The sequence below is a fragment of the Aythya fuligula genome, chromosome 2 (assembly GCF_009819795.1).
Source record: "Aythya fuligula isolate bAytFul2 chromosome 2, bAytFul2.pri, whole genome shotgun sequence".
Classification (NCBI taxonomy): domain Eukaryota; kingdom Metazoa; phylum Chordata; class Aves; order Anseriformes; family Anatidae; genus Aythya; species Aythya fuligula.
Window position 1 is genome coordinate 74,264,097 of NC_045560.1, and position 15,404 is coordinate 74,279,500.

Here is a 15,404-nt window from a genome sequence, read left to right on the forward strand (position 1 = left end):
GGGGGTTCTCTTTTGCTTGGCAACCTGTTGGATCTTTATGGCACTTCTGTACTATGCAAGCATAGGATTTCCAGACCTTTGATTTAATATTCAGGTTAAATAGCAAAGTATATTAAAACTTTTTTTTTTTTTTTTTTACTGTTAGCTTTCAATGTGTCAACATGAAGCACTATTTCAAAATCTCTAGCAGTGAGCTAGACTAATCCCCATCAGTTTCTAAATCATATTTTGATTTGCAACATGACACTTCTTGAGATAGTCTTCTAAAAACAGACATAAAATGAATTGAGTGTGTTGGATGAATTGAGTGTGTTGGCTGATAACAGCTGGCATTACTGTTGTAAATCTGTGCTCTTCCAGGTGCCTTCCAAAATTAACTAGTCACCCCTAACTGTTTAGTGAAATTGTCAGCTCATTTAATAGACACATTAAACTACTATTTATAAATTACTGTGACAATATTAGTGCAGCAGTTCCATAATAAGTAATATGGACACCTATGCATCTGCCACTATATTGTGCCTAGCTATCATGGCTGGAAGAAGAAGATAAAAAAAAAAAAAAAAAAAAAAAAAAAAAAAAAAAAAAAAAACATCAATTCCAGGACATATGAAATATCCCAAATACTTAATATTACTTTAAAGTAAAACAAAAAAGTACTACAAAAATAATTACTTTTGGAAAAATATATGGTTGTGGAATAATGCTAAATTATAATAAACATCAAACATTTATTTCTGCAATCAAAAACTCAATGTCATTTCATATCTTTTTTTTCCCATGATTTTAAAAAAAATGAAGTATGATATAAAGATATTGATTAACTGCTGCTGAATGTATTTCAGTAGGTTGAGAACAGCTTATATTTGTATTATGCATGACTTTCACTATCTGGATTTAACAGCACAACTTCTCTAAATAACTTTTCCCATTCAGTGTTCTGCCTCTTTGAGAGCTTTGTGGAAAAGAAGAGGAAAATAGTAACACCTCTGTTGTCTCATTTTTTTTTTTTCTTTTTTAACTCAAAGAGTTTAGGTGAAGAAGATGCAAGTTATTTTTTGAGACACAGAGTATACCAGAATAAACATCAAATTGATGCTTGGCAGATAATAAACATTATTTCAAAAAATAACCATTCAGAATGGATTGCATATAAAAACAGATTTTCTGACAATCGTGCTGATGTATTAAATTAAACATCTTAATGTATTTTGTGTTTCACCACCAAGATCCTCCTGAATTTTATCAGGTAACAGCATAACATTTACTTCTGGCATACGAAGCATCACTATTATGTACACTACACTACAATTCTATTTTTCATCATGTTTAAGAAGCATCTTTTCAGCAACTTGATACAGTGCACAAAGTTTTAAGAGTTGAAAACATGCCAATTATATCTGTGATGTCATAAGTGTTACTTTTAATAGAAAAATCCACTAATTCTAAAGCTGCTTATGAGCTCACATTCAAATGTATTGGTAATAGTAAATTTTATGAATAAATAATATGATTTTGGCAGCTTAGAACTGACCCTAAATGACTATTGAGACTATCTTATATAAAGGCATAAAAACTAATGTATTACAGCAGTGCATCGATAGCATCTCTGTCTTTGAAGATAAAAAGCTCAGCAATCCTTTTGCCTGTGCTACAACACTGAACGCAATTAGAGTCCTTGTTTGCATCTTTAGCTAGTGGCTAGAACAACGATATGTGTTAAAGAAAGGATAATTAGTAGCAACCGGACATCATAAAGATGCAGTTTTTCATTATGAGATTGCCCTGACTTCAGCCTGTAAATGAAACTCATCATATTATCTTTGTGATATAAGCATACTGTTTTGCAAATATTATTGGCTCATATATTTTAGTGTTTAACACTAATGTTTATATCTGTAATATTAAAGTACACTTTTGTCCGGTTTGTCCAAACACCTAGTGAACCACATGTAGTCTTATGCTGTTCTATTTATACATGCTCTACTTGTAACAAATTTGTGGAAGGGTAGGAAGGAAAAATAACTTTTTGTGAATTTTATTTATATTAAAAACAAACAAACAAACAAACCAGCCATTCACAGCCTTTACATTCTAATAAATAAATAAATAAGAGAGAGAGCGAGAAAGAGAGAGAGAGAAAGAATAAAATAAATACAAAGTATTAAAGTAAAAACTAAAACATGACACGTCATGTTTTTTTGGAAGGTGAATCTGAACCTCAATATCTAAGGAAATGGCATTTAGGGACCTAAGAAACTCATCTTATTTTCATTGAGTAAGGGCCTTTACTTATATTGAAAATTATAGATAGCATGCAATTATATGCTGTGCTACTATTTTTTCAGCTCACTATTTCAGCCATCCTTCCTGAAAACTCTATTTTCTAAATTCACGCTGACACCCCTCAAAGAACAGGCTATCAAATTACTTATACTCTATTACAGAAACAGTGGTCACGTAATGAGAGAGTGAATTGCATAAATTCTCTGCATGTGTGAGCTTGCATGCCTGTGCAAAGTATAAAAGCTATAATGCAAGACTTTGAATTATGAAGCAATATATCACATTAGAAATATATGAAAATAATCAGAACAAGCAGAAAGAAATGCAGCAAAGGATACTGAGTCACAAGACAGCACAGCAAAAGCTCTGTTGTCTGAAAACAGATTTGCAGTAAACATGCTGACGAGAAAAAAAAACTGTGTGCATTCTAGGCTAGAGACTTCTGGGTTTAAACCTTATCCCTGATATCAGTCTGACTTTCATTGCTAAAAATCAAGTATGCTGTTATAGTAGACTGTTAATGTTACTTGTGGTGCACCACAAAGTTATCTCAGAACTTCCCAATTTTTTTGTTCTATGCCAAAACCAAGGATAAGGAAGAATAAGACCAGACATACAAAGGCAGGAAGTAAATGTTCTAAACCTGAACACCAAAAATAAAAATCAAGTCTATAGCAGCTATATAAGAGGCTGAATGGTGAAGGGGATGGACAGGGGGAACTACTACCAGCTGAATATTTGCCCCATCAGAAACGGGTACATATTTATAGCACATTGCATTATTTGTCCTTGTTTGAACTTTTTAAAGAAAGAGTAAAAACTTACCTTTCCCACATACTGAGGTTCAGAGCCCATGTACTCCTCCAGCACAAAAAACTGGTTCCACACCCAGCCTCGTTTGACTCGCTGGACTGATGACCTCCTCCCTGGCACTGGCACAACATTGTCTCTTGACTCTGCTTCTAAAGTCTGTTGCGGCTCTGGATGCAGTGGTGTTAGGGAGACCTCCATCAAACAGGACCCAGAGAAGCAGGGATAAACAGTTCCTTGTAAGCATTGGCAATGCTTCCCTACAGCAAGTAATAAAAACTCCAGCACTTAATGCAGAGCAGAGGAATCCAGGTTGAGGTGTCCTGTGGCCTCCACCACTTAGCTTCTGATTTTATTGCGGAAATGCTAATGCAGGCATTAATCCTTCTGATGACAAGGTTTTTGCTGCATTAAATTCCATCTAAAGGGACCTATAAAAGAGATTTACATGGCAACATCAAATTACATAAAATTACATTGAAACATTCATCAAAATTCTCACACCTAGTTAGTTTCTAGAGACAGAAAGAAAAGATTAGGAATCACAGTATTAAAAGCAATTACCATTTTGATTGTAGCACTGAGCTGCTCTAGAATATAGTGCTGTTAACATAGGAATAGCTCATTCTTGGCCTGCTTACCATCATCTGTGTCTCTGGTTTAGGGCAGGCCCACACCCTCTGCTTTATGACCCTGTTAACCAACAAAGCCATTGCCCATCAGTGATGTCAAAAGTATTTACTCTGGATTCACAAATAAAATGTCAGGAAGGAGAGGACCCACCCTTTCATCCATCTGCCAAGAGACAGGACACTTCACTTTTTGTCTCTGCCAGAAAAGTGCTTTGTATGCATCCTCTTTCTGTTACTACAGATGGACATGGACAAGGCTTATACTGAACCTTGGACTCTGGAGGACAAAATTTGTATGGATTCCATGGGAATTAATAAACGAGAAAGAGTGCATATACAGCCTAAATCCCACAGTGCCGCCAACACACAATATACCATCCAGGACTGGCATTCTCTTCTCATGACAAGCTTGTATCAAACAGTAGTTGTGTTGCTCTTCAGCACTACTGTAAAATACATAAAAAACAAAACAAAACAAAACAAACAAACAAACAAACAAAAAAAACAACAGTCCTGATCTGTGGAGAAAATGATAGAACTGCAGTCAGTGTAGAAATGAAGCAACACAGAAGCCAGTAAAGTAAGACAGTGATACTCATTTATACAGACAAATGCCAGGTACACAGATTAAAAATAAATCAGTGCTAACTAACTACAGGGCCTGAGGACAGGACTATCACAATCAAGGTTGACAATTAAAACAGTGGTGATCCTTGTATCAGCCAAATGCTATCAGCAAAGAAGGAAAAAAAACCCTGAAGGAATTGTTATGTTATCCATTGCTCTGTTTATACCAGCACAGAACATTTGAACACAAAAGGCAGATAAGAAAGAATGCTGTGTTTTTCTAGCCACAGTGTAAATAACAGAGGTGCTTTCTTTTAGTATTTATGAAAATCTGATTCATTGTCTGCAATTAATAAAATGACAGTGCTAAAGGATGTAAATATTTAAAATATGATGAATGTAAATATTTAAATATTATGGAGTGTGAAATTAGTTTCAATAAAAAGTGCCTGTAGCTGTCATTTCCAACTCTGCACTAAGTTCAGCACCAACAAAAAAATGGTGAAAATGAGCACTCACACCATCTAACAATGCTGTGATGCAGCCCATAATAAAGTCACTGTGAAGACTGATAAATCGATGGAGTTCATGCTGAAACAAAAGAAGCTATTCTAGAATTTAGAACTAGACAATAAACAATAGCAAAACATCTATACATTTCTATTAAGGTGGGCCTCAGTAAGTATTGAGAGAACAGGGAGTAAAGAAAAAGAAAAAAAAAAAAGTAAAGAAAAAGAAAAAAGAAAAGCAAATATTGTGTTTACTTTTCCCACTTTTCCAAGCTACTGATGCTTCCTTTAATAGACAAAATGGCTTTTATGAAGCTATCCATGACTATGCTGGCCCCAGTGCAGGTGTTAATTCTGAACTATCACATTTTCATAATGCTCAGGACAACTGTTTGACGAATCCTTTCCCTTCCATGGCTCTTATTCATTAAAGGTGGATGACTGGCAGCCTGTATGTTGTACTCATTTGAACAAGCGGGGATTGAAGTTGTTTTCTGACAAATAAAATTTTTATAATCCACTGTTCTTTACTAATTTTAATCCCAATGTGTACTGAAGACTTTAAAGCGATTGTACTGAAGACTTTTAAAACGATGGTTTAGTGGGGACTGCTAGCGTTAGGTCAGAGGTTGGACTCGATGATCTTGAGGTCTCTTCCAACCTAGAAATTCTGTGATTCTGTGATTCTGTGATTTAATAATCCTGTCTCATTAAGACCTGCAACTAGGGATGAAATACCAGCCTACTCCATAGTCTGCTGTTTGTCAGGTACAAGAAATTCTACTTTTAGGATTTAAGATGGATGCATTTTGCATTATAATAACAAAAATACGATTTATATCAATATGGAATTCACCACTTGGTTAGGGCCATATTGTGCCATTGATTTTTAAGTAGAAGTTTCTCCCAAATCAATAAAGAGTTCTGCTTAAAAATCAATGGCATGATATGGACCTCAGAACAGAAGACATGGTAAAGTACCTAACCGTATATATTTTCTCATTTTCAAGCACTGCTATAGCTTATATTTTCCTTATAAATAATACCATTACTATCCATAGCAATAAATAACGTTTAAATTCTTATTTGTTAGCTACGTGGTAAAGTATCTAAATAGAAAGGATTTATAATTGGAACACCAAATAATGAGTTTTGAAGAAAAATTAACAAATAAAACCTTAAAAGAATAACTGCAGTCCCTACTCTAAATACAGAAAAAATATTCCCTGTTCTAATGACAAAGGTTATATTTTGGGTGTTTGAATTCCTTCAGAAAGGATTAAAAAGTGAGAGAACTCTTATTTGCTCATGATCCTTTTCTAACACCAAAAAAAAACCACATTTTTTCTAAATTGTGCTCAAGACATTTCAATTATTTTTTTTTTATCTACAAAAAAATATTTCCAGGTACATGCATATGTCAAAATTCTCATTTGTTGTTACTGTTTCTATTCTAACGAATTTTATTCCATCAATAAACATTTAAGACAGGACCATACCATACTAGAGGGTGGGGTGTCCAAATGAATATTTGGAATCTATTTCTATTATCATACTTATTTACCAATTCACATTATTTTTTTGTGCTTCTCTCTCTTCAGTGCACTCAACAGCATAGAACATCAGGTTCAGATTGTGTTTCAAACCATAATTCAGTTAAAAAAAAATCCAAACTCCTGTATCTCTCTTGATCCACAACTGCAGGATACATGCCTAGTATTTGTGGCAAAATCAGAGTAACTACGCAACACATAAATAAATAAATAAATAAAAAGAACTTAAAGTATCCTTTTGAATTGCTCAGGCGTGGATGGGAGATGGAAATAAACAACATAAAAAAGTGTTGGGGTAGTCTGCACTGCTTCACAAAGCCCGAAATCATGCTGTATTCAATTTAACTGCTGTACCACAGCTCTTTGCTGAGGAGGCTACGTGCATTGCGGTTCTCCCAGCAGAGCTCTGCCTCTGGCCATGTCTGTCAGTCAGGGAGCTTTTAAAATGTTATACAGCACCAAAAGTAATGCAAAGAGATTGAAGGATTTCAGTGAAAGAACAATTCCCCCTTGGCTGGAAGGTTAGTAACACGCAAAACACAGGGCACTTTAACCCCTTCTCTGTCGGTTGCTTGGACTGCCTTCAAGAGAGAATGCTGCAGAGCAAGCAAAGCGCAATGCCAGCACTCACCTCATTCCCGGCAGCTTCAAAACATGGGTGAACATAAGGGTCAAAGAAAAAAATGGGAGGCTAATAGGTGTTGCTGTATAGGATTGCAGCACAGACACCCTCATCATCTGCAAAAGAGTTCACCACGAATAATTTTCACTTTTAAAGCTCAGCAGTTACAAGAGAATCCAGCACTTCACTCAAGAAAACCATGCCAGTTTGCCACTGCAAACACCTGAGCAGCAGCAGACTGAGGCAGACAGTCTCTCCCTGCCTCCTCTCCTTCCCCAACACTTCACTGCTGGCTTTGGAGGAAGCCTGGTGGAAGCAGCTTGACAGAATATATTTAATAACACAGTTGGCATTTGTGCAGTGATTCAAAGGCTAAGACTAGTGTTTCTTTTAGTCTGTGTTTTCTGGTTTGCTTTGTTCTTTTATTTTTTATTTATTTATTTTTATTTAAGCTAGCTGTTAGTCTTCCAGCCATGATGCCTAAACCTGTTTTGGTGCTTTTACGTTGTCATACACTCATTAAATGTTTAAATCAGAAAGCCCTTTTATACATTTACCTAGAAAACTGTTATGAGAACTAGGAGGTAACTGTACAGAAATCCAGTACGAATATTCAATATTCCAATATTCCAATAAGAATAAGAAAGGTACGGTACTACATCTCCTAAATTTCCTAAAGAATTATTTCCTCTGATGCTTAGAAAGGAGGAGATCTAGTAAGAGTTGTGCACAGACTTGCATTTGCAATGCATCTCTTTTCCATTCAATATGGAAGTACAGAATGCCAGATTTTTTTCCTGCATCTCGCTTTTTTCAAGATTAGCCTTTGCTAGTCATTTCTGTAGATTATGTTATATGCATTTAAGTACCAGTGTGTGACTAACTTAATTCAGAAACAGAGTTACAAAGGCAAAATCCCCCAAATGAATTTACCTACACACATGATTTTATACACTGAGATTTCATTTTTTTTTCACTTTCACAGTTTGAAAAAGTGAAGTGATGCAATAACAAACATGGACAATCTGTTAAAACATGGTACCTAAGTAATCTTGATCCTATTTACTCTGTCCCCAAACCTGCAAGGCTAAGGAGCTCATGAAATGCAAATGATGAATTAAATATCATTACCAAGAGCATTTATTGAGAATAACAAAATACAGTACAAATGGTGCTCCTGCAAGAATTTTGATACTGACCTGGATTGTACGGCCATTAATCTAAACAGCCTGAGCAAAGGAACACTATAGGAATAGCAAAACTGATGTATGCCATTGTTACTGCAATAATCTTCAATCAAAGAGAGTCACAGCACACCCAACACAAGTCACCTCACCAAGCTCAGTAAAGGTTATCCCTTCTAGAGAGGACAGCCATATATCCTCTACAGTCACTACTATACACACAAGGCTTGATTTAGAGAAGTCTCTGAAAGGAAATTATAAATGATCTTTGATCTATATGAGGTATCTTCTTGGATCAGACAGTGGATTAGCTACTGTCGTATGCAGACAAGCTAGAAACACTAAAGCTCCGTGAAGCACTCAAAACTGTCCTCAGTCCAGCAAAGACGATAATTGCACCTCTGTGAATGGAGGCAAATTGCTTACTGACAAAGTATCCATTATGCACTGATGGTGGGAACATTTCTGCAGCCACCTTAATCATAAATCCATCAGCCTAGAGAATGCTTTTGCTTATGTGAAACAACAGCTAATGTAGAACAACCATCTTCCTACCCATAAAGAGGTTTGAAAAAAAAATGGCAGTACTGTAAAATGGTTGATCCGTGCCAGATGAAAAGCCAACTAAGATCTATAAAAGTGGATATGCTGTAACAGCTGACCATCTAACTTCACTTCTCTGCCATATCTTGAAATAAGAAAATGCAACAACAGGAAAAGAAAATATCTATACTGTTATCTATACCGTCAGTATCTATTAAAATTAACTGCAAAAGCATCTGAAATGATATATCCTGTGGCTAAATGAATGGTAACAGGATATGGAAAATCCTGTTCATCTCTCACCTTGATAGATTTTCTTTCACTGACCTTAGGAAAATTAGTTCCACGGATAATCTCAAAGGTACTTAGTTAAACAATTCCCATTTGATTTGACTCTAGATGTCTATATGTATTTGTGAATTTGACCTTCTTGCCCTTCAAAATCTATCTAGACACCTTGGAAATAACTGTAATTCTTCCTTTTTTACGCCTTTTTTTTTTTTTTTTTTTTTTTTTTTTTTTTTCGCGTAAGTAGGAACTACTTCAAAACATCAAAATGGGGGTTAGGAAGGAGATTACAAGCGAACAGATTAACAGACTAGAAACCTTGAACTGCTAAGGAGAGTAATTTTCATTCTATCTGTCCTCCAAATTGGAAAAGTTTCAACAGGATGATTGCGCAAGTCCCACCTCTGTGGCCACAAAACCCATTTGGCAAGTGTGTCATCTGGAATCCATGCCAGGCGACTCTCACAAGGTAAAAAAAAAAAAAAAAAAAAAAAAAAAAAAAAAAAAAAAAAAGCATACTTCATCTCACTAGATCCCAGATGCTAAGAAAGCATCTGACTTTCTGGAGTCTTAACATGGTCCATAACACAAAATAGTTACTCTTGTATCTCCCCTTGGATGGGACACAGTAAGTCAAAGAAAGCTAGAATGGATTTCCAGCTATATATTTTGAGTACTCATAAAGCTGAATACCTGAATCTCAGTCTGAATTTCAGTTTATATGAAGTTGATGATGAACAGGAGGAACCGAGAACCAATAAAATTACCAACCCTGAATACTTCGGAGCTTAGTGATGAGAGCACTATCATAAAATATGAGAAATATGGGTACATACATGTATCTCACAGATCTTGGTAATTCTGGGAGATAGCTGTCATGTACTGTAGGAGAACAAGCAGATGCTGGTCTTCCTCCTGCAATAAGGTGACTTTAGCTCTTCTTTTTTAAAATTTAATTAGAAAGACCCCCAAATCCTAATAATAAGGCCCAACATTTTGTTTGATATGAAGTTACTAAAGTTACTAAATATTCCACTTGGCAAGAAAAAGATGGATTTTGTTAAGGCTCTGGTTTTTGGATATGACTGCCAAAACCAACCTCTGTTCAATTGTTATTTGCATAGTTGCATCTTCTATACTGAGTTAACAGTTCAATTCTAATGTCAGTTTTTCCTATAGACATCAGGAGTAATACTAACACGAATATGGAATACTCTGCTGAATTTCTTACTGGCATAAAGCCAAAGTGAGGTAAGGTACCTGGTCTTTGAGTGTGACTGTTGTTGTAGCACATTCATAGGAAGGCAGACACACAAAGACATATTACAGTACAAAAATTGTGTGATATACTGTATGGGTATCCAACAGACATATTTATGAAGTGCCTAAGAGTGGAGAGGAGTCTAATTATGTCTGGCATTTCTGAGGACTACACTAATAAAGTATTATAGATGCACATGCATGCTTTAACAATGGGCTTGCTAGCATACAAAGAAAGTGATTAACTTAAGATTAATTGGTACCATATCAAAAATAAATAAAACATACTTCCAAAAAAAATGTAACTGTGTTATGTTGAGAGTTATAGAAAAATTAAAAGATGAAAAAAATATATAAGAATGTTCTTTGCGAATAGGAAACAATAAACTAGTTCCGTATACAAACAGTTATACTTAACATGTCACTTTTGTCATCACTAGCAATACTTACAGCATATCATTTATGACTTAAATGTAAGGCACTGAGCCATCATCCTCTGTGGGAATGTCACCATGGATGACACCATGTCCAACTCATAGCCATGCATAAGAATATCAGAGACAGGAATGTCAAAAAAAAAAAAAAAAAAAGAAAAAAAAAATGAAACTTTCATTATAAAAATGAAAATACATCAGCCGATGCACAAGACTCCATGGTTCATTGAACCCTTGAATATCCACTCAGGTAAAATGAAATTTTCACTACAGGTTAAACATGAATGCTCCTTTCAGTGAGATTAAAACCTAGGCCAGTATTACCCAGTAAATATATAATGCAATTGTGAAGTCATCAGTAAAAATTGTTCAATCATCAGTAAAAATTATGAAACAAAATGCCTCAGAATAGGACAAAATTTCCTTTCCTCTAAGATGATGATCAGATGATGAACTAACATCATCTATTTTATTTTTGCTTTGTCTTGTATCATGCTACATGTATATTGGTCTTGTCTCAGAAAAGTACTATGGTGAATCTACACTTAGTTTACCAATGATCTAGAATCTTTATTTTTGATAAATTACAAACATTTTCATTTCTGGTAGAAATCTGTCAATGTCAGTGCTAAAGCATGGACAATAAGGAAACCATCCTTCATTCTGCTGCCCTTCTCTGTTTTGTTTTTGAATGAATACATGAGATGTGGGAAATGAGAGAAAGGCAAACAAAACAAAGCCTTTCAATGCATAGACAATATAATTAAGGAAATATTTTATATATCTCAGGCAACTCAGATGTATTTATAATTTTGTAAGTAATATGGGAGACTGAAATTAAAGTGAGCACATTTTTATGTGCTCTGTAATGTGCAGTTTTCTTATTCCCTAGGGTCTTTCTTTTTTTTGGGGGAAAAAAAAAAAAAAAAAAAAAAAAAAAAAAAAGTCAAGAATTCCAGCAATTACTTGAAACTGCAAACATACTTTCGGTTAGATTCCATTATTAAAATACTTTCTATTATTGGTCAGACTCTGATTATAATAGATTTGATACTACCCATTATAGATCTTATGTTATGGGATTACATGTATATACTAAATTACATAACCTGTTTGTTGATAAATATTTTAAAGTAAGAGTTCTTGCAGGCATTTGTTATTTCAACTTTGTGCGTTGTGTATACAATGGCATAATTATTACATAATAATATATTATTATAATTTATAATAACAAAGTTACTCCATATAATATTAATATAAACTTGGTGCATAACCGCAGACACTTACAGTTGAAAATAAGGGTCTTAAAATGCCAATTATTGCAACTAGGATAAAATAAATTTAAATGTCTCTGTATCCTATAACAATATTAGTAAGAATTTAATTTTTAATATGGCTTTCCATAATATACTATGGAAATCTATAGCTTAGCTTGTTCATGTATTTTCAACCACAATCTTACATTTTTGGTCTTCTGAAGAGTTAATCGGTTTGCTCTATCAGTACTGACTTTCATAATTTCAGAGGATGTCAGCCTTCTCAGGGAAAAATAACAGACAGTAGGTTTGCCCAACAGGTTTCAAGCTGTTAATCTTGTGAATATTAACAGGTAGACCCAGAGACAATAGGACCAACAGAACCTATCTGATGTCTGAACCTATCAGACATCACCTATCTTAACCATGTGAATGTTCAGCTCAGGTCTCTCAATATTCTGGAATTACCTATCTTACACTCGGCATATACCAATGCTCAATAGCATGTTTAATAATATATAGCTCTTATACCTAGTAATGTATCTCTTTTCACAACTGTTTTTGACTTGTTGACCTATACATGTTATGTTAGGAGATGCAGTTGTAATGAGCCTATGACTCTTTTCTGGTGACTGATGAACTACGAAAAAAAGAAAAAAAAAATCCTTCATGAGTTATAAAACATGAGCAAGAGTTATTTTAGGGTTTTTTTTTTTTTTTTTTTTTGCTTTTTTTTTTTTTTTCTTTCTGTTCTTTAAAACTGACAGGTTTCTTTGTTTCTTTGTTAATATGTTCCCATTGCAGCATAGGAATACAAGGATCAGATATGTGATAAACAGGTCATCACAACTACCAAAGCAGGTTATGGTTAGACTGACAAAAACTCTAAGTAGAGAGCTCAGTCATCTACAATTAACCTCAGCCAAAGTAATCCTCAAATGTTTTTTGATGTTCAGAAACAGATGTGTTTCATTAAAGCTTACTTATCAGAGCTGTCTTTGATAAGTATCAGAGCTAATTTCTCCTCAAGAAACCTTTCACTCTTGCAAAACCTTCCACCCTCCAGTCTACGTGGAAGTGTTCCCAACCACAAGACATTTTACAGTCTCAAGGAAGATAACAGTATTCTTGCCTGACTTTCATCATTATAAATTTTCATGTCTCTCATGTGTGACTGTTCAGTTCCCAAACACCAGACTAATGAATTGAGTAATTTCATAACACATACTTGCTGTGAATTTCAGCAATTATGGTCCAATGTAGACAACAGATGTGGTCATGCAGATTACTACAACAGCCTTAATCTATTCCTTGACCACAGAAATAAATGTGATTTTTACCTATGAAAATGTTTTTCCTTTCAGTTTCTTTCCTGCCCTTCTAAATTTTAAATTAAAAGGAGAAGAAAACAATTTATTAGAAGAAAGACAGGTTTTGCCACCTGTATAGTACTCACAGTTAGAAATTGAAATTATTGGAGCTTTCTCTCACTGACCCTTTTATTTCCCCATATAGCAGACAAGTGAACCTCTATTAGGTTGTGTTAATATATTTCCATAATTTCAGTCATGCAAATATATGTTTAAGTTATTCAATTAAGGGTAAGTATTCCTTTTCCTTTGTTTTGTTGTTCGTGCCCAATCTCCCAGCATTACAAAAAAGTACAAGGAACAGGCAACTTAAAATGTGAAATACAAAATTTCAAAAATATTTGAAATATTTCAGAATACTTTTTCCAGAAAGAAAAATGTCCATAAAGAGTCATAGGACATTTTCAGTTAGCACTGATTTAACTTAGATTAGAAATTATATCATCATATTATGCTTTTCCATTAAGATACTACTTTGCATTGTTTTAATAGTCAGATACAGCAGCATTAATTAAAATAAAGCACATATTTTCAAAAACTATCACAGCCAATATCCTCAGTTTTAATAAAAGGCAGTTTTGTTTTTCTTTTGTGCTTGCAATTTAAGTAAAGTTTTCCACTTACTTTTGTCTGAGATCCCTCCATGCCACAGTAAAAATGCAAGTGTAGAGTGGACAGGTTTCTTGTGATTTATATAACTTAGTTCGATACATGTAATAAGCAGCTTGTTTATTGCATATATTTCTTTTATTTTTATAATTAGCATACATTTGTCTAGTTATTGCAGTTTGTAAAATTGTGGTTTAGATAGGAAATCAATAATGCCTTTTTAAGGTTAAGCTCGGTGAAACAAAGTGTTGAAATAGTCCCTGATGAAATTGCACCTCAGCTGAACTCAGAAAGAACAGCATTATGAAGAGAGGATAATGTCATACCTGCAGTATTATAGATTGCAGTCAATCAATCAGATATACTGTAATCGCTAAGGGCACAGTCCTTCTATTGTACTAAAAAAATATACCTTCAGGCCCAAAGGTAGAAGGATTGACACCTTTAGTTTGGAGTTACCTAAGTCAAATTCTTTCCTAAAATAAGTGAAAGGCTCATGGGTCTTACTAGAAGACTCACATGCGTTCCTACAGGTAGTAATGGAGTACTGTGCAAAAGAGTAAGCCAGGAGGAGGGCTAACACTCTGCACTAAACAAGCACAGAGGGAGCTATTACTTTGGTGGAAATAAACACATACTTTTCTCTACATATATTCTGGGGTGTGGTCAAGTGTAATCCACTGTGTGGTTCTCCACAGAATCACAGAAACAGAATGATTGAGATTGGCAAGTACCATCTAGTCCAGCTCTCTTGCTAAAAAAAAAAAAAAAAAAAAAAAAAGGTCAACTATGACAGGTTACCCAGGACCATGTTTTCAATTCCTCCACAGATGGAGACTCCACCACCTCTCTGAGCAACCTGTTCTAGTGTTTGACCCTTGCACAGGGAAAAAGCATCTTCTTGTGTTGAAATGGGATTCCATGTGCTCTAATTTGTTCTCATTTTCTTTTTGTCTCATTACTGGGCACCAGTGAGAAGACCCTGGACCTTCTCCCTCCCATTAGGTATTTATACTCACTGATGAGATCCCCTGAACCTTCTCTTCTCCAGCCAGAACAGTTCCAGTTCTCTCAGCCTTGCCTCATATGAAAGACAATCCAGTTTCTTATATAACACTGTGGCCCTGCACTAGATTCACTCCAATAAGTCTGGATCTTGCAAAGGAGAGCCCAGAACTGGACTGGTTCTTCACATGAAGGTAGCACATGAGCCAAAACAAACTCTCATTTGTCAAACCCCATCTCTCCATGGAACCTTTCCATTCTCTTCCTCCAAGTCAGAGGGAATTCTAGAAATGGTTATAGTTCACTTTTCAATTATTTTCCTAATTTCTTTTTTATAAATACACTAGGCTACATTTATTATTAATAACAATTGCATTTGTTGACATGGGAGACCAAAATATAGGTGTACACTGTGAACTTCTAAATGCAAGTTGTTTGATTTTTCTGAACAACTGCCTAATAAACTTCTTAGAATG

General features: G+C 34.8%; 1 protein-coding gene across 1 annotated transcript in view; it reads right to left on the reverse strand.

The window, feature by feature from the left end:
• Positions 1–15,404, reverse strand: part of CDH12 (cadherin 12) — a 235,661-nt gene that overhangs the window by 162,109 nt on the left and 58,148 nt on the right. Inside the window, 2 exon segments of the mRNA XM_032181376.1 lie at positions 3,112–3,285; positions 3,287–3,527. Coding sequence (XP_032037267.1) covers positions 3,112–3,285; positions 3,287–3,343 — 231 coding nt within the window. The 5' untranslated portion in view covers positions 3,344–3,527.